This window comes from Carlito syrichta, unplaced genomic scaffold, assembly GCF_000164805.1.
Source record: "Carlito syrichta isolate Samal-C Ts95f unplaced genomic scaffold, Tarsius_syrichta-2.0.1 Scaffold301670, whole genome shotgun sequence".
Taxonomy (NCBI): Eukaryota; Metazoa; Chordata; class Mammalia; order Primates; family Tarsiidae; genus Carlito; species Carlito syrichta.
The window spans coordinates 123,272-147,649 of record NW_007245766.1 but is presented as its reverse complement, the minus strand read 5'-3'; the positions used below and the strand labels follow the sequence as shown (position 1 = coordinate 147,649).

Genomic DNA, 24,378 nt, shown 5'->3' with positions numbered 1-24,378 from the left:
GGAAAAGTGTCTAACTGAGAATAAAGAGCTGTGGGTTTTTATTTTTATTTTTTATTCTTTTGCTTTGTGCTATGGTTTGCAACTTATTTGCAGGTCATATGCTTAGCTTCCTTTTTTTTTTTTGAGTGCTACTGATTATGCGGCCCATCCAGTTCCTTCAAGTAACTAGGGTCAAGGCCTAGGCACCAACAGGTTGGCTGGGAAACAGACCACATACTGCTTAACTGCTTTTGCAAACTCGTTTTCTCTAGGCCTGGACCTTTCTTTCTGGTGCTTTTTTTTTTTTTTTTTTTGCCTCCTCTCTTTTCAATAGATTAGAGTTATATAACAGTATTCTCCAAAGCATTAAGGCGAACATGCTAGAACTAGACTGGCCTTAGTAGATTAGATGTCTCTTAATCATGAGCTGTGGACTGTATACAAATCAATATTCTCACACCTTCCCAGGGATATTTTATTTATTTATTTATTTATTTATTTATTTATTTATTTATTTGAGTAGGAGTCTCACTCTGTCACCCAGAGTACAGTGGCATGCTCACAGCCACCATAGTCTCAGTTCACTGGGCTCAGGTGATCCTTCTACCCCAGCCTTCTAAATAGCTGGAAGCACAGACAAGCACCACAACACACAGCTATATTATTGTTAATATTATTATTAGTGAAAATGAGGTCTCACCAATTTCCCAGGCTGGTCTCGAACCCCTGATCTTAGACAATCCTCTTGCCTCCACTACCCAAAGTGCTGAGATTACAGGCATGAACCACCACACACAGCTTTTTTTTTTTTTTAAAGGTCATTTGGGAATAAATCCTGCTTTCCCTGTTGGTTTTGCCAAGCTCAACAATAATCAGGTTCCAGTAATTCAAACTTCTCATAGGCCTTTTCCATGGTCTATATATTCACAATTTTATATACTCTTATGATTGTCCATGTTTTTTATGAGGGAAAGAAGGAAGAAAATGAGGTGAATAAGACTAAACTATTTAAACTATTTGAGTAGAAATACTACATGGATAGATTTGGGATGTGGAAGTATGTGTGTGTGTGTGTGTGTGTGTGTGTGTGTGTGTGTGTGTGTGTGTGTGTGTGTGTGTATAAACATTAGCACAGTGAAATCCAGCAACAAATATTAAGAATGTTTGGTAAGAAAACAGAAAAATTTGACCTGGGATGCGCATAAAGGAAGTGCTAATTGGTCCATATGAGGTAAGTGCATTCAATTTGTTGTGATCTTCATGGTGACAGATCTCTCCAGGTTTAGGTTGCTTTTATTTCATCTTTAGTTGACCATGAAAGAATGGCAGCACAAAATCAGAGCAAGGAAAACTCTAAGATTAGAAGCACGAGACACATCCTTTAGAAGGAAAATAAGAGGAAATCCAAATCTATTGAGAACATATCATAAGTTACAGTTACTGCTGAAGACATTTTATGTTACAGCTATCATGGAAGACATTTTATTTATGTGACCTTATTTCTTCACTGTAATACTGTAAGAGAATATTGTATATGAAGGGACTGAGGCCCAGATAAATTAAATTGGCTAATTGTACACACTTTCAGTTTTAGAAAATTTTCAGGCCTTCTTAGAGAAGTATACCCTTCAGATTCTTCCTAAAATGCCATCCCTGTCATTCTCTAGCTCCTTATTCTGCTTTATGTTTCTTCACAGCAGGAACCACACCTCAAGATGCCATTTTACATATTTTACTTATTTATCACTTTATTGTCTACATCCTCAACCAGGAGCCCAGGTCCTTTGTTGACCATGATAGCCCTAATTCCTGGTTGGCGCCTGAGACATGGTAAGCTCTAAAATTTATCTATTGACCCACCCTTAATGCAAGCTTTCTCTTTACTTTTTTTATTTTCTAGTTTATGTTCTTGTTCATCCTAGCTTCTCAAAGTTCAGATATTTCTTAGATGCCATTGCTCCCTGTCCTTTATTCCTCAATGTCTTACCCTTCAACTTCTTCCTAAAGGATTTCTACTAAAACCAACTGGAAAAGATCACCCACGATTACTCAGTTATGTAAATGCTAATAGTGACTCCAGTGCTCATCTTATAAAACTTCTTCAAAACAATTGTCAACTTTGTTGTTTCTATCCCTTGTCATTATGTTTTTCTTAAGAAAAAATAAAGATAAACAAGACTTAAAATTATCTATTATTTCATCACCTAGAGATAATCCTCACCATCACTTTGAAGTATGTCTTTTACCATTTTTCCTACTCAGAGTTTGTTCTTTCACGAACTGGGAACTTGAATAATGTCCAACTGCATGAACATGTCTCTTTCTGTGGCTTATAGTCATTTCCAACTACTCGTGTCAAGAAAAAAATTAGGTAGAGATAAATTTTCTAAAAATTTTCTACTGTAAAGCATGTACTAATACTACTTCCTCCTGTATTTGGATAAGGGACACCCCTCTGTATGCCTGTTGCCTTTCGTGCTTAGTTTCTTCATGACACTTATCATGCTGAATTGAAATATTCTTTCCCCTGCTAGAAGATAAGCCCCTCATAATAAGAAATAAAGACATGAATTTTCGTGTGCTTAATTGCAAACACAGTACCTGCCACTGGAAGGTAAGCAATAGATGGTTTTCCCACCCATTGTTTTTATTTATTTTTTTGAGTTGGAGTCTCACTCTGTCACCCAGGCTGGAGTGCAGTGGCACACTCACGGCCACCCCACCATCCACCTGCTGGGCCCCAGCAATCCTTTGGCCTCAGCCTTCCAAGTAGCTGGAACTACAGGTGCATGCTACCACGCCCGGCTAATTTTTTTATTTATTGTAGAGACGGGGTCTCGCCAATTTTCCCAGGCGGGTCTTGAACCCGCGGGTTCAGGCAGTCCACTCACCTCAGCCTCCCAAAGGAGCGGGATTACAGGCTGAGCCACCAAGCCCGGCTACCACACATTGTTTTAAAAATTAAACTATATCTTTTGAAATAACACAGTTTTATAGAGAAAAATGCAAATTAAATTATATCTCTTGAAATAACATAGTTTTATAGAGAAAAACGCATTTATTATCTAGTGCAAAAAAGGAGGAAATACTTTTGGGTATCAGTTTTAAGGTGCACCCCAACCTTCCAATCTATTGGCTTCATTTAAGAATTATATTCATGTGCCTGAGTTACATTATATGTGCACATATTTGTACTTCTAAAACCACAAGATCGTAGTGATAACTTAGATCAGGCACACAGTTATGATTTTGTTAATTCCAATAACAATAATTTATGATTACCAATGTTTCTCTGAGTGTAGCGCTCTCTAAACTCCTTGTTTCCTACCTACTTCCTTATTGTCTGGTACGTTCTAGCCACACAGGCCTTCTGTTGTGGATAGATCCCATTGAATTCCCAGCCTAGCACTTTCTCAGCTAGTGCCTTCTGCTTGTAGTATTTCTCCTTTATGTATGACTGTATCAATTCCATATTGGGGTCAGCAGATGAAATACCACCTTTTAAATGAGATCTTCTGGTTTTCTGTCCTCTTCCCCAGTCCTCCAGCCCTGCCTATACTGGAATTTCATCACATGTCCTCTTTTCATTCAGGACTGAACCAATACCTTGTAAGTATACAGTGTTTTTACTTATGTAGAACTTGCTTCCCCCGCTTTAATAAAAAAAGTTAGGGACACAAACCACAAATTTTTTTCGAAAAACCTCATAGACTTGTAACTTAGTTTGTAAAATAGTATTTGGTACAAAGGGGATCTTAATAAATAAATATTTTTTAGATTCACAAATTATAAGATTTCACTTAAACCATTCAAAATTTCTCAGCCTCGACACTACTGCTATATTGGGCCAGATAATTCTTTGTCATTTGAATTGTAAAGATGCTTAGAAATATCCCTAGCTTCATCCACCATGAACTAGTAGTACTTACCAGGTGACACAAGCAAAAGTGTCTCAAGACACAGACAAAGTCCTATAGGAGAGCAAGATTATCCCTGACTGAGAACCATTCTTACAAATACATACAATAAAATAAATGAAAGAAAGGAGCAGGGTATCTGAGTTTTCTTTTGTCCCCATCCCCTCTAGATGACTTTACATTTCTGATGCAGCATACTGGAAAATATTATATTTGGATCAGCCAACCTGAAAAGAGTTCTGAGTTGTGACCCTACTTTTATAATATTGAATAAAATAATGATGATGATGATGATAATAATAATAATAATAATAGTAGAGTAGCAGTAGCACAATCCAACACTATAGGACACATAAATACACTAAGTACCAGCCTTCATAAATGTTCAACTATTTAGTTTTACATCACTCCATAAAGTATAGACTACTATCCAATGTTACTGATGACACTGAAAAATAGAGCAGTCTGATTAATTGACTGAAGTTAAAAAATTACTAAGTGAAGATCATGGGAACTCATGCAGGGGATGATGTCGGGATGGCTCCTGAGTCATCTAATATGGCAGCTGCTAACCAAGCCATTAACCCTCATTTGGCTATAGATTGACAAAGTAGTTTGTCTTGATGTTAGGGTAGAAATACTTGCCCTAAGTACAAGACTTGGAGGAAAAAAAAATGAATGTTAAATATCTGATTAAGTTTTATATTGATGACATATTTAAGGTGTAACATTGGGTTAAAGAAAAATAAATAATTAAAATAGATGTCTCCTGCTTTTTTCTTTTTGCTTTTTAAATATGGCTGACAGAATATTTCAAAGTACACATGTGGCACACATTTTTGACTTGCCTTATATTTCTGTTAGTGTTGGTTTTCTCTTTTCATCATTTCTACACTGAGCCTCCTTTCCTTCCCCTGTACATTGAGTATAATAATAATAATAATAATAATAATAGTTTATAAAGATTAGTTGTAAAGTTTCAGTGATAGGCTATATATAGACATGAAAGTTTACATATACTGTAGCACTTTCACCTAATCTTGACTATCTAATTAAACCATATTAGGTATTAAATACTATTTTTTTCACATTAGATGGCTCAGACAATCAATTAACTTTCTAATTGATGGCAACACTGCTTCCAATAGTTAGATTAGGTTGCAAAATAAAAAAGATAATTTTTATAACAAAAATAAAATAATTTAGAAAATAAACAGAATTCATTATAAAAAAGATAATTTAGAAAATAAAAACCTATGAATTACATTACCATCTATAATTTTTAAAATAATGAAACAAGATATAAAATTCTTGATGATACAAAATTCCTCTAACTCTACATTTGGAGGTGGATGTGGATTTCAACCTACCTCTGTTATTACTAGCAATTTGGCCTAAACATCTTTAACTTATATTTTATCATTTGTATGATCGAGATGATAACATTGACCTGAACGAGTTATTAAGATTAAATAAGATAGGTCAATAAATAATCTGGTACAGTCTCCAGTAAAAATCCTCTTCAGAAAATGGAAGTTATTCTGCTCCTTCTTTTGATTATTATGATAATGGTAACTCATGTTATCATTATTACCATGTCAAGATTTGTGTATTTCACAGATGTCAAATACAAATTCCACATTAATAAAATTAAAGGAAATATTTACGGAATGAATGGAGAATCCAAAACAAAGAGAAAATTAAAATAAATTTTCATTAGGCCTTTACTATGTCTAATTTTCTAATTTAATTAGACTCTATTAATTTGTGTATTAAATGCACCATTTGTAAGTGAACTGGATTTTTCAGACATGTATATATATTCCTGACAGTTTAAAATATCAGACTCTGCCTAATGGGAATGTATTAGTACATAAAATACTTCCTTCTAAGAATAGCTGTGGTCATTGCAGATTATGCAAATAATTAGCTATGGCTTATTCTCCTGGATTTGCATGCTCATTCTCATAGTAGAAGGCTCAAGCTAAGTAAGGTGGTCAGAAATACATATAACATGTGAAATTTACATTTTAAATGGGACACAAGTATTTAAACCTGTTCCAAAAAACTAGAAGAATTATTATTGGTTTTCTTATCCTTGCCAATGATAAAGGTAACCTGGAGCTGGAACCTCATTATTTGAAAAGTGCACAAGCAGATGCTCTTCCCTGTGAGTTCTGAGGACCAACACACCAGCAGCAGACCTGATGGGCATGTGTCTTACATATCTATAGCAACACAACCAGCACAGACGCATAGGCATGTGATTAACCTGCTCAAGGAAATTCGATATGAATTTTATACTCTTTCCACATACGTTCTTGTAATAGTAAAATTTGAATCATGTACTATTAATAATCAAAGTTAGCTAAAAATAGTACAGAAAAGAAGTAAATGCTTTTAAAGGGTCAAAACAATACAGTGAATTCTTAGACTATAATTCCTTCTGAACAGTAGACTTTAATGTAAAAATATGAACCTCAGAAAAACCTACTGCCTTTTAAATGTTAATACTTTATCACAAAGGCCTTTAAGATAAATAACTAATTAAATTTGAGATTATTTAGAGGATAATATTCAGTCAATGATGATAATTAATGATATAAACATGCTAGAATATACTTTTTGTGCCACATTTCTAATGACCCTAAATTCCTGAAGTACAGGATCTTTCAGCATAGCAGAAATTGGTAGTGTTCATTGAGATCTGATACTATCTCCTCTATTTTATGAGTAGATATGTAGTCTACCAAAGTTGTATAAGAAGGGACTAATGCAAGCATTATGTGATCAGAAGCTAATGGTTATTAGCCTGTTCTTAATTTATTTTAAGAATTTGAAAAGTTAGTTAAAAATAGATCTATACATGATCAAAATGACAAAATGTTTGCCTGTCATTGCCATTTCACACACAGTGACATCAACTGAAAGTCTGATTGATCCCTAAGGTTCTTGGCAGAGTCCTTAGAATTTGTCAAATTAGATTTTTATTGAAAACTCTTACCCTCAGGTTAGGTTCCCCTTTATTAAACTCTAAGTAATAACAAACACATTTATTGCATAATTATGACTTAGTTTCTTTTCTAATAAAATATTATTTTCTTTTTGTCCACAGAAAGAAATATTCCTTAATTTACAGAAAGAAATATTTCTTGAATTATAGATGCAATGTTCACATATGAAGAGGTTATGAACTCATAGGTGCTGCAGTCTCTGAATAAAATACGCATGAAATGCATATACACCTTTTGCTCATTTTAGGCAACATAATTTCAATATGTTTTAAATTAAGTGATTGACAGTTGGTTTTTTTCCCTGCAAAATTACCATTAAAGGATGCTTACTCTGGGGGAAGCGAGGTGGATTGTCATTGACATCTGTCAGTGTGATGTTCACCGTGGTCGTTCCTGACAAACCGCCCATCTGGCCACCCATGTCTTTGGCCTGGATGACGACTTGATACTGCTCCCTGTTTTCTCTGTTCATGTTTGGTAATGCAGTCCTGATGATGCCTGGAGACAATATCAAAAACAAAAAACAAAAACAAAAACCCAAAACTTTTGTTATCTTAATCGAGCTCTCAATTATTTGACTAACCCCCCACAAATAGTAGTATTGAACTAGTGATATTTTGAAAGGCAAGATATGCCTTTGCTATTCATTTTTATTGTCTAGAAATTGTAAAGTGATTCTGTGGAAATATTTTCTAATTTTTATTGCTTTTGAATTACCAGCCATACCATATATACTGTACAGTTATCTAAACTCATATATAAAAAAATCAACACATTCATGTTTCCATGAACACACTCATTTAACTTTGAGTTCTTAAATCTTTAAGTGTTGTGTCCACCATCACTCTCTCTGAATGTTAATGGCAAGGTTTTGTTTTCGTTTTCTCATCTTCTTTCTACTTATAAAGGTCATACAGATGATTAAATTAACAAACACTGATTCATTATTCCTGACCTGTTTCAGGCTCCACAGAGAAATAGGGTTGCCCTTGAAGTATGCTGTAAATGACTCTGGCGCTGTTCCCATATGAAGGGTCATCGGCATCTGTAGCTGTGACTTGCACCACAGAAGTACCTGAAGTATCCAAACTCAGCTTAGTTCTGCACAGTACCAGAAGGAGGAGCAAAAGCACTGGTTTTCATGGAAGACTCGAATGATGTTTGGCTTTAATAATGACCTCTTAGAGAAACATTCATACATGTAATTTGGATGAATTATATATGTGTATATATGAATATATACACTACAGATATACGGATGTAATCCATAATCTGTAACACATACCATGCTATTACATGTAATCTCTCAGTTCAAATACATAATATTTACTTAGCCAACAGGTATATTTTCAGGCATGCAATATATAATGCTACACTGTATCAGGATATAATAAATGTTGTCACTTTACGAATACTCAAGTTTGATATTTAAATTCATTTTCACATAATAGATTTGTTTCATGTAAAGGGCATATCTAATCACAAAGGAGTAAGTACGTTCTTCTTTTCCCCTCCACTAATTAACTCTAAAAATAATTAACATCTGCTCTAGAATACAATTTTATGAATAGATTAAATTCTAAATTTAGAAACAATCCAAGATGATCCCAAGTTCCATGAACTATTAAAATCTATTTAATGAAGTTCAAGATATTTAAAAGGGCTTTATAGTAAGAGGACTGCCAAAAGTTCTTGGGATTTAACAAAGTAAATATTAAATAACAATCCCAAAGCAATGCTTTTGAGAAATATAGACTTTGAAAATGTACTATTGCAACTGTTACAAGTAAAAGAAAAAAGCTTCGCAATCTTTTCATCAGTTTAAACAATCTCACATGCATTTGAGAAGTATCTATTCTACTAAATCCAAATATATGTCTTTAAAAATTTTTGTGTTTCCTGATGCTTTTAATTGTATTTATTTAATTTAAAAAGTTAAAGCAGTCTTAACTTACTTTGCCTAAAAATACATCTTCTGTTTATTTACATTGAAAAGGGAACTTCCATCTTCATGAATTTTATAATTGTACTTTTTCATGCCTTTTGTTTTGCAGGTTCCACATTCTAACTTTGTAGTTATATATCAGAATGTGATTAACTGTGAATTTTCTCCTGATTTCTTTGAATATAAGATGTCAAAGAGTTTCAGTGATACTGGAAGAGTTTTATATATAACAATGATAATGAAAATGTTTTGTAATGATTGCTAAGAGTTAGGTTATCTAATTATTTCAATCATTTGAAATATGCAAACAATCCAGACAAACTTTAGGTAAACAAAGATGAGAGAGACTATATTACCTCTATTGTGTTCTAATTGCATTTGGGGTCTGAAGTTTACACAACCGGTATATAAATCCATGTGACAAAAACATGTATATTTTTATAGTTTATACTGAAATGCAATAATATTTTCTTGATTTTTGAAAAAAGTGGCTACCTATATTTATTTAAATATTTTACAACGCCTTAAGAAAAATAAAATGCATTGAATTTTTTTGTTTCCTAAAATTAAAAAAAAACCATGTACACTTGATAAGAAATCAAAGAATACCAATTAACAAATCTTCCTAAGAGAAAAATTTCTTGATTTTATGTCATACTTTTAGAATACTGACATAATCATCAAAAATGAGCTTACCTACAACGGACATTTCTGGAACACTAGCTGTATAAATTTCTTCTGGAAACGTTGGCTCATTGTCATTAATATCGTGGATTTTTATCACAAACTCCGACTCTGGTTCTACTGGCCTCAGAGTCCTTCTGTTAATAGCTTGTGCACGTAGAGTATAAAAGGCCTTTTCTTCCCTATCAATTCTTCTTGTGGCATGAATATCACCTGTTTTTTCATCAATAATAAAAAGAGTACCAGCTCCATCTCCAGATAAGATATATTTGAGTGATCCGTCTCCTTTATCTTGGTCTGAATGAAGCTAGGGGAAATAAAAATGAGTATATCCATGATAATGTGTAAAGGTTCATAATGCTGAAAGAATTCAGAGGAGGTCCTTCAAATCCCATCACCAAACAATGGCATCTGTTATCACAGTTCTTGAAATGAAGGTTAAATAAGGTCCCTCACTCTCATTTATACACTTTAAAGAGTAAGAATAGCCTTTTATATATCAGTATGATTTTTATTCTAAATGAAAAATGTAATAAAAATAAACCAAGTTCCACCCTTTGCTTAGTAAACAATCCTTTTCATGGGTAAATAAATCCTGATAAAAATAGAAGACATCAATCCTGATAAATTGGTGTAAAATCTGATCCCTCAGTTCTTTCTGTGAATGAAAGGTTCTTTTACTCTTATATTGTGCAGGAAATTCATCTCCTATAAACTTATCATTAACTGTTGTATTTATGTTGGGGAATTACTGATAGCTTAAGAACTGTAAAACAGGCAAAGCTGTGAGACATAGTTTCTACTTTGGGAACATCTGACATCATTTTTTGGTTCAGAAAACAGGTAGTGACTACCCCATAAATACTTGTGAAGATCAGAACAAGAATATAGATAGACATCTACATAATACTCTATATTTTAGAGTTATAAAGCAAATTAATAAACACTAAAATAAAATATACTCTAGCCTTCTGCCTTGTCAAATCTATCTTTTTCAAAACCTCAGAGGACAAATTCTGTGCAAGTACATGGCAATGCAATGCCTGTTTCTTGCCCCCTTATCATGCCTGTAACACAACCATACTGAAGCTTCCAGAATTAATTCAATACATCAGAGAACTTTTCCATGCCTTCCTGTGGATATCTTAGTCCAATGCACATGCCACTTCAGTGCAAATCTAGTTCAGGAGAGCATGTGTAAATTTCATTTATATTGTTTTTCAACAGATCCCAACATAAGAATAGTCCTCAGGCTTAGGGGTGCAGGTACCAATGAGTGAGTCTAGTTTTTGGATGACTGACTAAAGAAGAGTTCATGCTAGGACTTAGAAGCAAGTTCAAGGATGTTTGAGCAGGGTAATCATGTGTCCCAAGTACCCCAAGAAAGTTCTAGAAATGGACATGCAGATTCCAGTTGGGTATATACCTTCCTCCTATGACATTCTTACCCTAAAGGAAAAGCTTAGCCATAGAAAGAACAGATGTTGGCTTTAAATTACAAGGTTTTCTTTAGTTGCACAACCCTACCAATAAACATTTTTATACACCAGAATCACAATTTTATTGTTTGCAATAAAAGATTAGACTTATACATTTAAAAATTTTATTATTTGCATGGAACCAACCATGCTGCCCATCAAAAGAGGACTAGATAAAAAAAAAAATGTGGTACCTATACAAGATGGAATATTATGCAGCCATAAAGAAAGACAAAATTATGAACTTCACAGCAAATTGGATGGACTTAGAGTCTATAATACTGAGTGATCTATCACAGAAACAAAGAACTGAATATCACATGTTCTCACTCATAAGCAGACTTGAACAATTATCATAACACTATAAGAAAGGGATTGGCAGTAGTGGGAAACTGCCAGGAAAAGGGGAGGCACACCTCATCAACAGGTGTACCTGTAATACGAACATTTGCATACCCAAACCTGAATTGTACCCACATCTTTAAAATAAATTTTTAAAAATTGTTATTTGATAGAAAATATAAACAAAACTGTAGGTTTCCTTTATTACTACAAGGCATTATGACATCATCATAGACATGTTTTCTTTTTAATTATCCATATAAAATTTAGAAATAGATCTGAACAGACACACTGACCAACAGCCAAGATACTTAAAAAATTGGAAAAAAATTATCTTCAATTATATGAAAAACTGCATGGATTTAGACATTTTAAAATAGATTTGATTTTTGCTCTTCAGAATACTTATATAAACACACATTTTCATCTAAATGAGCATAAAAGTATTAAACTAATTACTTTGTATTTAAAAAGTTAATTGTGTCCCTTTAATTAAAAGATTCCCTTTCTTTATGAAAAACTTATACCAGTGAACTTGACTAAAGTATGAAAATACTTTAGTGTGGACACCAAAAATGTTTAAAATAAGTTCACTTGTACTCACATATATATTTTAAATAGTAAGACTTTTTATATTTCAATATGATTTGTATTCTAATGAGAAAATGTAATAAAAATAAACCAAGTTCTGCTCTTTGTTTTTCTTGGTAAACAACCCTTTACATGGGCAAATAAATCCTGATAAAGATATGACAAATATTTACTACACACACACACACACACACACACACACACACACATATATATAGATAGATAGATAGATAGATAGATAGATAGATAGATAGATAGATAGATATAGTATTACTAGTTTTCACTGATTCTGTAAAACTTGTCTATTTTTTGGCTAATAGTTTGTAGTAATTAGCATATAGCCATCAACTTTGTATAAAACTCCATTTTTCTTATTTCTGGATAAACTACTCATAACTACAGATAAAAAGAATAAAGAAAATGCAAATGGGCACTTGGGAAAAAGATAAAGAAGTCAGGTAACAATTTTTTTTTTTTACTACACTTTTAGCCATTCACAAATAAAGTAAGGTAGTAAAATTCAGAAAATATCTGCTTTTAGCTAAAAAGCTCTCAGAAGTAACATGTGACTCTGTTGTCCAGGGAACCACTCTCAGAAAGTCACAAGGTAAATACTTTTTAGTAACGAAAAATACACATAGTTTCTGGGAAACTTTCCAATTATATTCAAGTGCAACACAGTGGCAATTTTCCAAATGACAGAACTAAGCATTGCATATTTCTTGTTCTGCCTGAGAATCAAAATAATTCAAGAGAAAAAAATGATAAGATCAATCATTTCATCAAAAAATGTTGTGGTTTACAGTATACAGATGAGCTTACTGTCTATTCACTCAATACTTTTAATTGAGAAATATTTATTTATTCTCATAAGTGTTAGGTACTTTTAAAAGCAAATCAACAATTCTAGTCTAGTTCTATGGAAGATTCAAACATTTTTGTCTAATGGAACTTTACAGGACAGCTCCTAAACTAGCCGCTAGGAATGAATGAGGATTTCTTAGACATACAACACCTAAACTAACAGGCAAAGAATGAGCAGAGGCATAAACCGGGATAATTTTTACATTTTACAAATTTTACACATCTTAGATCGATCACTGGATAAATGTAGAACATAGATTTGGGGTGCAGAAGGATATAAAGCAAGACAGAGATCGCCAAAACCCGTTCTCCTATTCTAATCAGCTAACAAGTAAAAGAGCTGCTCAGATGGTGAGATTTTAATTTTTATAAAGCTCTGTTTTGGAATATAAATCACAGTAGGATTTTTACTTTCACTTATATTACAGAGAACGAAAATTAAATCTTGTAATTGGACCACATACTGTGGGAGTTTCTGTTGGATTAGAAAATTGAACATGGTGGTAGAGAATCAAAGAGATGAAGGTTGTAAGTAGACTGTGGTTTTGAGAATCAGAAAATGAAAGGATTTCTACCTTCTCCAATGGGAATATAATTAAGAGAAGCAAATTACACCTATGAATTTATACAGTTTGATCCTAAGAAGCAAGACTTATAATACAATTTTCTTGAACCACTAGAGCTTGCATAAAAGATAACTTGCATTTTTAAAGAAGTGTTTTCTTTTTTCACAGAGGAAAACAATTGAACACTAACACTAGAATAAAGGGCCAAAGGACTACACTTGGGGCAAGATATTAGCCTATGTTTATCAAAAGATTATATTTAGAAACATTTGAGGAATGGACAAAGAAGAAACTGCAACAGATATTTATTATAATTAGTGAGGCAAAAAGAGGGATTTCCAGATCTCCTGAGACTTGGGGAATTGCTTTGTCCTGTAGATGAAACTGATGAGTTATAAGAATGAAATAATCTAACAGGTCTATTGATGCTGATTATCTCCTAACAGTTACAGAAAGAGACAAAAAGGACAAGGTTCTTGAATTATAGTTTCTGCCTAGATAAAGAACTATATATAGTTCCAGTCTTTTCCTCCACTTCAGTTTCTATTTATTATTTTAATTATATTTACTTTGCTTACTTTCTCCATAATTGTCCTGGTATATGTCTCTTTCTCTCAATATTTGCGAACATGTGATATAATTTTATTTCCCATTCCAATGCATTTACTAAATAATGATCAGACAAGGATTAGTCCTTATAACTGTGGCTGCCTCATTACTCTTCTTTTTTAGAATCTGGATATCAGGTTTCAATACTTGGGTTTAACAAACATTTAATTGAATAAAATCAGTTATTTATGTTGCTGAGAAGTTGGGATCAATGGGTCATGGACCAAAAAACTTACTGCATCTACTTGGAAAGAAATACCTTATATTGATTTGGCTTGAGCTATTTTACTATGTGAGACATTAAGTTTTCTTTAAACATAGACAAAAAATTAGATTATTGTGGCTTTAGTTCCTCAGCAACACCTGTTCTCCGGTGTGAAACATTTGTGCCACAAATTTTTAAGAAGAATTTTATGTTAATACTGACCTTTTCTTTCCTTGAGAAAAGCCTATTAAAAATTCACAACCTGCTGTGTTCCTTGTAAATTCACAAGCAGATAAAGGACACGGCAAGATACATGACAACTAATGAAAACAGAACAACTGGTGCGGCACTACACATTTAAAAGTCATTTTCCAATTATTTAACTTTTAAAAGTCAGATGTTTAATTATAACTCATTATTACATTTGCTTATATTGAGTAATCTTACCATTAAAACTAATTAATCCATTGGATTTAAAGAAATATTTTAAACATGTTATTTAATGAATGCTTGCTAATCTGAAATGTCACAGGTTTCAGATAATTTCATAGCATGTTTTATCAAATACTCATCTTAAGATATTTGTATTAAATAGTTTATAAGCTAAAATGGGTTTTATTGACTATCTAGTAAAGACCATCCTTTTTAAGATAAAAAAATAAAGAAGATCTAATTATTTGTTTGTCTCACAGAATTTAATAAGATTACACTTCAGGAAAGGGACAATGTGGTACAACCTTTTAGTTTTAGTCCATTCAGGCTGCGATAACAAACTCCACTCAGATACCAAATAAAGGTGTTTATCATTGATGATAGTCCACATATACAACACTAGTCCCATAAGTTCATAATATCATATTTTTACTATACCTGTTCTATATTTAGACACACAAATACTTACCATTGTGTGATAATTGCCTATGGTACTGAGTTCAGTAACATGATGTACAAGTTTTTAGACTAAAAGCAATAGGCTATGCCCTACAGCCTAGGTGTATAGTAGGCTATACCCTCCAGAGCTAATGACAAAATCACCCAACAGTGCATTTCTCAGAACATATTACTGAGGTTAAGTGATATGTGACTGTATTATAGACTGGATGGCTTATAAACAATGGAAATATAAATCTCAAAGTTCTGGAGGCTGGAACATCCAAGATTAAGGTGTCAGCAGATTGAATGTCTGGTGAGGGCTTATGTTCTGGGTCATGAATAGCACCTTAATATAGCTGTGCTCTCACATGGTTGAAGGGGTGAAGGGTCTCTCTTGGGCATCATTTACAAGTCATTAACATTATTTTCTTTTGAGAAAGATTTTGGTCTGATGGCTGTTTTTCTAGCAATAAACATCTTTCTGGAAGGGGAATTAGCTTACTTGAGCAGCTGGGTTCAATGGCTCTCTGCATTTTCCTTCACCACCCAGAGACACATGATTTGTAACTGAAACAAAATTAAAATGCTCAAAACTCCTTAAAAAAAAAAAGAGTGCTAATCCCATTCACAAGGGTTCCACCCTCACACCTAATCACCTCTCAAAGGCCCCAACCCCTAATGTCATCACCTTAGGGGTGAGAATTTCAACATATGAATTTAGAGGATGGGAAAAACAATCCAACCATAGAAAACCTTTACCTCTTAATATCAACTCATTTTTATATTTCAGCTACTCATATTGAACAAGAAAATATTACAAAAAAATCAAAATATCCATCTACAAAGAACATGGAGTTTAAGTAATTTGTTACTGAAAGTATAACACATAAAATATTTTACCTTATATTTTCACCTTTGACTAGAATAAAAATGGACAATTTTTTAAAATGAAAAAAAATCCTATATTTATTAATAGAAACTTATGTCACTTGTATTTTGAAGTCATTTCTCATTCAGAATATTGATACTATTTTAGATACTAGTAATTGTCCATATTTGGTTCCCTCCAAAACTGGGAATAGCAGGGGAAATTTGAATCATATTTAAAGAATTATATTAGTAATGATCCGTCTGTTTTTTGAAAGAACATTTCGATGAATAAATCTCAAGGACTATAACATTCACATTTGAGGTAAATCATTTTTTGCTTATTTTTTAATTACCATTTATTACCTAAAAACATTAAAAATTGTTTAATAGATCTTCCAAGGCACAGTCATAATTTTATGCTTTATTTTCTTTCAAACAGTCAGGATACTTAATATTTTTTGGGAAAAATAATCCAGAATATGGCAAATACTCTTCTGGTGGCATCAACATTAGCATTCTGCTGTAATGACTCCAGTGAGAAAAATAATATTAAATGGAAAGCAAAGCATTGAATCAAATAACTCTAAATTTTCATCCAACAAAAAATACTGGTGAAGATGGTCCAGCATCAGAAAAAGGCTGAAAGCACTTAAAGCCAGCAAACACAATCTGGTCAGAAATAAATAAGTACTTACTCATTTTGTTGGGGCTGAGGGAAAAAGTGGGGAGGATGGCAAAACTTGTGTTGGAATATAGGATGTTTACAGAATATAATTGGCAAAATAGTTCTCCAAGTGTCATTTGCTCCCTCCAGGGCACTGTTTTAATATGAATGAGATAATAAATGCAGACTGATTTTATGAATTCCTATGCAACACTTATTAGTTCAAAAATGGAAATCAGGAGGAAACACAAATCTTATTGATGGAATTGATTGCAAAAACATAAAATAATTTAAAATACCCCACATATATGATTGAGATAGATAAGTACTTGTCTGAACAATGTCTTTCCAGGACCAGAGGCAATTATCGAGCATTTAAATGATGAATGAACACTTATATCTACATAGATTATTGCCTGGCAAAAAGTCATGTGGTTTGCTTTTTCACATTTGACAGTGTTCCCCAGAGATCTCTTCCAAAAGGAAAAACCCCAGTTGGGTCTGGATTAAATTACAAGGGAATTCTCTTTTCATTTGGTATTCCAAGAGTCCAGCCTATTGAATCCATCCTTGTGCTTACGATCTCCCTGACTACAGTGTCCAGTCTTGATGGTCCTGAGTTCTAAACGCTCTCTATGAAGTATTACAAATTACTTGGGACATTACAACAAAACTGATTTCATAGCAGATAATCCTATAAAATTCTAGAGTGCATCTCCAGCTGGAAATGCTACCAACTCACATCTTGAAGTGTCTCAAATAGGGAACATTTACTTGCTAGCACAAGATATCAATATTATATAGAAAACAATGATTTTAGTTTCTCATAGACATACTTTCACAGGCATTATTGGCTTCCAAGGTCAACAATTTTAAATACACAGTTTATAGGCATTAACTGCTTCAAAGGCCAACAGTTTAAGAACACAACTTCAGAAATTTTACAAGGCAAGTAAGTGGTTGTAAAACACAATTGACAGACCCTTTTCTTTCCTCCTCTTCTCTCCTTTCCTTCTTCCCTTCCTTTCCCTGCCTTTCCCTTCCCTTTACCATCCTGTCCTTCCCCTCCGCCCTAACATTAAATGTGACATTAAATGTTTTTATACCTTATTTTCTTCCCATAACTTGAAAAGTCTTCTTTAGCATTTTGGCCTTCAATATAAGGATATATGTATATAGATGTACAGAAATTCATTAAATAGATACAAAATATTTAGAACAGGAGATTCATTTTTGATTTTTTAATTTTTAATAAGTTTATTAATTTATTAGTGGAAAGGACCAGGTATGGTGGTTCATACCTGTAATCCCAGCACTTTGGGAGGCAGAGGTAGGAAGATAGTTTGAACTCAAGAATTCAAGACACCTGTAGTCCTAACTATTGGGGAAGCTGAGATAGAGGGATCACCAGAGCCCAGGAGGTCAAGGCTGAGGTGAGCTGTGATTGTGTCACCACATTCTAGCCTGGGTTACAGAGTAAGACACTGATTCAAAATAATAATAATAGTAATAATAATGGTAATAATAATAATAATAAATAATGTGGAAAGAGGTTACAAAATTAGTAAAGAAAGATCACTTCTTTTTATGGCCTATACAAGCAGCTAAGAATCTTTCTTACCTACTTTTCATGATGAAAGGCATGGTGATGGAAGGTTTTGAAAGGAGGCGAAGGCTAGAGATAAGTATTAATTGAAAGAATTTTTTAGGTTAGGCATGGTGTTTCACACCTGTAATCCCAGTTCTTTGGAAGGCCGAAGTGAAAGGTCAGGAGTTCAAAACAAGCCTGGACAACATAAGGAGACCCTGTCTCTAAACTATTATTTTTTAAATTTTTAATTAGCTGAATGTGGTGGTGTGTACCTGTAGTCCTGACTCCTCCTTCATGACCTTTATCTACTCAGAAAGTGCTTAAACATCTAAAAAGATCCTATTTATGCTTTATCTGCTATATGAAGCATTTTTTAAAAACTATCTCAAGGTTGAATTGACCTCTCTTTCCTTTGTACACCAGTTAGAATTTTTATGTGTATGAGTGTATAGATATATGTGTAGATATATATACATCATTCACTATTTAAATTGTGTGTATATATCTATATGACATAGAAATTTATATATAGTGTGTACATATATAAACTTTTATAACATCTGTAACAATTTTGTACAACTATTTTTATAAATTTTTCTTTGACTAAAACTATATTTTGAGGATAAGAACCATGCTTTCTCTTCTTTTGGAACTCTCAGCATTTTACAGCACATAGTACATATTTATTTGCTTTGAAAAATGGACATTAGATTCAAATGCCACATACATTTTAAAAAGATAAGGAAAAGGAGGTCTTTTTACATACTTTTTTAGAAAGCATAACTATTTTGAATTAAATGAGAATTAATAATGCATAATAAAATATAGGCTCAACAATTACTCTATATTAAAAGTATATCTGTAAGTCGGGTACAGTGGCTCAAGTCTGTAATTCTAGCACTTTGGGAGGGCGAGGCAAGAGGATTGTCTGAGTCCAGGGGTTTGAGACCAGCCTGGGCAACTTGAAAAGACCTTTTCTCTACAATAAATCAAGAAATTAGCCAGGTGTGGTGGCACACACCTGTAGTTCCAGGAAGAACTTCCTACTTGGAAGGTTGAGGTGGAAGGATCGCCTGACCCCTGCAGGTCAAGGCTGCAGTGGTTGCATGCCACTGCACTCTAGTCTGGGTGACAGTGAGACTCCTACTCCAAAAAAAAAGTATATATATACATAAAGAAAATCTTATCCTTCATACTGAAAATGATTGTGCTGTAAGATATTTAGGCACTGCAGTTAACTCTAAAATTGGATCAGTGGAATATGATATATACATGGATTACCAGGAGAAATGTAAACATTTTTAGGGAAGAGTCTGGAATAGAAATGCAAATCTAAATTTGATTCTGAAACTGAAAGTTAGGTCACTGTAAACATGTGATTTACCTTAAATGTAGGGTGAATTGGTAAGTAATAGCGGGCCAACATTCCCACGGACATCCTACAGAACAGTCAAATAGATTACAAAAAACAAAACAAAACAAAAAACAGTATTGCTAAGACCAAATAACAAAAGTGGATTGAGGACTGGCAGCTATCTTTTACCCAGGGAAATCTGCTCATTTCACACCTGGGCTTGAAGGTGAGGACCTGTAGTTGGCCCAAGATGAGGGTATTTCCAGGAGAAAACAAAAACAAAAACAAAACAGAACAGGTTTTAGAGTTGTATGGTACTGGGTAAAAATATTAGTAAAGTGAAGGTCTTCAAATACATTGCCAGTCTCCCCATGAGACATTTTTTGAATTATGAGTCTGAAGGAGATTAAAAGTCCAGACTGAAAGGTTCTGAAAGCCAGAATATAAATATCTATATTCCCAAAGACTTGTGGTTCATTGATTCAAAATTTTGAAAAAGTGAACAGGTGAAAGTTGGAAGTCTTTCAAGGATACCTTAATTATACCTGAGTTTCTATAGACTTTTCATCTAAGGGCATCAACAATGCTTCATGCGTCTAGAGGTTACAAATAAAGGTGTGGTTTTTTTGACAAATGGCCACTGCTCAGGAGAAGGGAAAGTTGGAAATGTATTGTTCTTCGTGTCAAATGGAAGTGGCAAAACACATAGTCAATCTCTTCCTAGAGACTTTTGGCAATTGTTGAAACAGCATGAAGCAAGAGAGAAAGAGACAGAGAGACACAGAGAGAGAGAGATGTTAAGACATTAGCTCATGCCAGGTGTGGTGTCTCAAGCCTGTAATCCCAACACTTTGGGAGGCCAAGGTGAGAGTATTGCCTTCACTCATGGGTTTGAGAACAGCCTGGGCAACTTGGTGTGACCTACAACAAATAAAATAAAAAATTGACCAGGTGTGGTAGCATGAGCCTTTAGTTCCAGCTACTTGGAAGGCTGAGGTGGAAGGATTGCCTGAGCACAGCAGGCCTATACTGGGGTGGTCGTGAGCATGCCACCGCACTCCAGCCTGGTCAACGGAGTGACTCCAACTCAAAAGAAGGAAAAAAAAAGAAATTAGCTCATTAAATTGTGTGGGTTGGGAAGTCCAAAATTCATGGAAAGGATGGTAATCTCCAAATTCAGGTAAGGGTTGATGTACCAATTTTGAGTGACAAATCTACAGGTAGGCCAGCAGTTGAAATCCCAGTTATAGTCTTGAGGCAGAATTCATTCTTTCTTAGAAAAACCTCAATCCTTGCTCTAAGGCCTTCAACTGATTCAATGCAACTGATTCAATGCAACCGATTCATACTTGCATTATGGAAGATAATCTGCTGTATTTAAAGTTTACTGATTATAACTGTTAAGCACATCTGAAAAAATCTTCACAGAAACACTGAGACTAGTTAGTTTGAACAGCTGGGTACCTGTCTTAATCAAGTTGACACATAAAATTGATGATCAGAGTGATAAGCAAAAAAAAATTAAAAAAATAAAAGCAGTCACACTTGGTGGCTCACACCTGTAATTCCAATACTTTGGGAGGCAGAAGTGAGAGGATTGCATGAGCCCATGGGTTTGAAACCAGTCTGGGCAACATGGTGAGACCTCAGCTCTATAATAAAATGTTTAAAATAAAAAATTAGCTGGCATGATGCTGCATGCCTATATTTCCAGCCACTTGGAAGGCTGAAGAGTAAGGATTGCCTGAGCCCAGAAAGCTGAGGCTACAGTGGCCACTGCACTCCAGCATGGGCAATGGAACGAGACTCTGACTCAAAAAAAAAAAAAAAAATCTAACAAACGAAAAGACAAAAGTTTATTAAAAACATAACCCATTATAGAGTCATCATGTTTTTTATATGTATCATATGATTAAGAATAAAAATTGCTATCCATTCAAAAATACAAGATTATATGATTAATATGCAAGAGTCAAAACAGAATAGAAAGGAACTATGTACTATTAACATGCTGGATTTAGCAGATAAGACTGAAAGATAATTATGTTTAATATACTTGAAAATGTAAAGCAAAATATGGTAAGACAGATTAAAAGCTGGAAATTAAACAAGAAACAAAAGAAAAGAACACCCTGGAACTAAAAATATATTATCTGGCATTCATTAATCAACAGACCATTTTTACGGCAAATTTAATACAGCAAAGCATACGGTTAATCTTTTGGACATTAAATAAAAAAGCCCAAATGGCATTAGGTATATAGAATACACACAAACCAAAACACACAAAGAATAAAAATAAAAAGTAGATAAGGTCTTTGCTTATGAAACAGAATCAAAAGTTGCAAGACACATGAAATTTGATTTCTAGAACAAGGGAAGAGGCCGGACTCGGTGGCTCGGCCTTAATCCCAGCACTTTGGGAGGCCGAGGTGAGTGGATTGCCTGAGTCCACAGGTTTGAGATCCTACCGGGCAACTTGGCGAGCCCTTGTCTCTACAATGAATAAAAAATTAGCTGGGCGTGGTAGCGCGTCTGTAGTTCCAGCTACATGGAAGGCTGAGGCAGAAGGATCGCCAGAACCCAGCCGGTCGAGACTATGGTGACTGGGAACATGCCACTGCGCTCCAGCCTGGGTGATGGAGTGAGACTCCAACTCAAAATTTAAAAAAAAAGAGAGAGAGATAGAGAAGAGACAGAATGGAGTAGAAGTTGTATTTGAAGTTTAAATGAGCAAAATTTTTTTTTAAAGTGGTGAAAAATATCAACCTAAAGATTCAATAAGAACTGAGAACCCCCAAGAAGATAAATATAAGGAAAATCACAACTAACTCATTTTTTTTTAAATCACAGAAAAAATTATAAAAGTATTAGGGTAAAAGACACTTGAATGTCAAATCAACAAGCATGACTCAGAGCTGTTAAAATGGTGGAAGCCAATACACAGTGGAATGCCATCTTAAAACACTGCTAGAAAATTACTAGTAATACAAAATTCTATATTGTATCAAAATAAGTTTCAAAAGGAAAAGTACAGTAAGTATGTGTTGGAACAAAAGCTAATAGAATTTATTCCAACAGGCAATCAGTAAAAGAAATATGAAATTGAGGTTTTTCAGGTAGAAGAAAAATGTTTCCAAATAAAATTATTGAAAGGAATGAAGAATACCAGAATGTCAACTACTTGGTAAATTTGAATGATTACTAAATATACAAAGCAATAATAGAAATGTCTTTGGATATAGAAATGAAGTACGTAGAAACAATACTTAGAAATCAAAAAAGGAGGTAAATGTTTAAAATAGTCTGCATTTCAGTTTGTGAAAATACATTGAATTATACAGTTTTGACATGCACATTTTTCCTGTGATGGGTGTTGATGTTTTTCTTTCATATTTTATTTTTTTTACAGTTTGAGTAGCAGTTCTTGTCCTAACCGGAATGTATCATTTCCAGTTTCCCCACAATCAGCTCTTTCCAGTTTATTAAACTGCATGATTATCAAGTCAATCATTCCAAATAACCCAGGAGTCACTGATTTTTTTTGTCTCCCAACTCTACCCATTTATTCCATAAGTAAATTCTTTCTTACTTTAAGATATATCTCCAACTGGTTCTGACAGCCTCCATCTGCTGCCATTCCAATATAAATCACCTTAATATGTCACCTAAACTCCCATCTATTCCCTCAGCTTCTAGATTCATCTTTTTATGGCTACTCTTTACTCACTAGCCAGAGAGATCATTTTGTAATGCAAGATGGCACACATCACAACTCTGCTCAAAAACCATCCGTGGCTTCCCAACTCATTTAGAACACAATCTAAACCCTTAGCCTAATTTACAGCTTCTGTTATAATGTAGTCCCTGCCCATCACTTTGACCCTAGCTATCACATTGTATTCACTCTACTCTCCTTTAATCACTGACACCCATACTGACCCAACGGCAAGTCTATTTCTACCTGAGACTTTTGCATTTGCCATTTCTTTAAATGAGACTCACTCCCTCACTTAGTTTTCATAGGCCATTAAATATTCATCTTTTGGGCAGTTAAATCTTATTGTTCCCTGTTTTTTCTCTTGTTCTGTCATATTCTTGTCAATTGGCCAGATATGCTTTAAATATTCTGATTTAACAATTGGTGATTACATTATTACAAATGTCTTCTTCCAGTTTTGAATTTTTATTTTGACATTGATAATATGCATCATTCCTCTTGTAAAAAAAATGTTTAATTTTAATATAGTCAAATTTATCAACCATTATTTTTGGTTAATCCTTATATCTTATTCAGGAAATATTCTGCTAAATCAGCGTCATATACATGGTCTCATATAGTCTTTTCACTTTTAATATGTCTGAAACATTTTGTTTTTACATTTAGCTCACTTTTACCATAGGAATGTATGTTTGTATGTGAGCAACAGAGTTGTTTTTTCTAATAAAGAGTTACAACAGATACTCATCATAAATTTCTAATTCAAATTATCATTTAAATATGTTCTGTATGCCAACTGTTTTAAATCCTTCTATCTTGTTCCATTTGCCAATTGGCACCACTATTACACTATAATAACATTTTTACTTTCTAAAACAGGACAATTAATTGGTATCTTTTCAAATAAATACCCTGTCTTATCCATTTTTTAGAAAAAGTAGTCTTGGGATGCTTGGTCTTGACCACATGGATTACAGACGTCAGCATGTTACCTTCTATTAAAAAACAAAGCAAAAATATAAGTAAGAACAAAAGTCTTGGCAAACACTTTTGTTTTTTTTTTTTGAGTTGGAGTCTCACTCTGTCACCCAGACTGGAGTGCAGTGGCGAA

The 24,378-nt window shown here is 33.7% G+C and overlaps 1 protein-coding gene across 3 annotated transcripts in view; it reads right to left on the bottom strand.

Annotated features, from left to right (window-relative positions):
- Positions 1-24,378, bottom strand: part of CDH10 (cadherin 10) — a 176,988-nt gene that overhangs the window by 50,971 nt on the left and 101,639 nt on the right. For all 3 annotated transcript variants that reach the window (XM_008055097.2, XM_008055094.2, XM_021710931.1), the window contains exons 3-5: positions 9,552-9,846; positions 7,866-7,985; positions 7,241-7,408 (exon numbers count right to left, since the gene is read on the bottom strand). In XM_008055097.2, the coding sequence (XP_008053288.2) occupies positions 7,241-7,408; positions 7,866-7,985; positions 9,552-9,846 (583 nt within the window). The remainder of the gene's footprint in view (positions 1-7,240; positions 7,409-7,865; positions 7,986-9,551; positions 9,847-24,378) is intronic.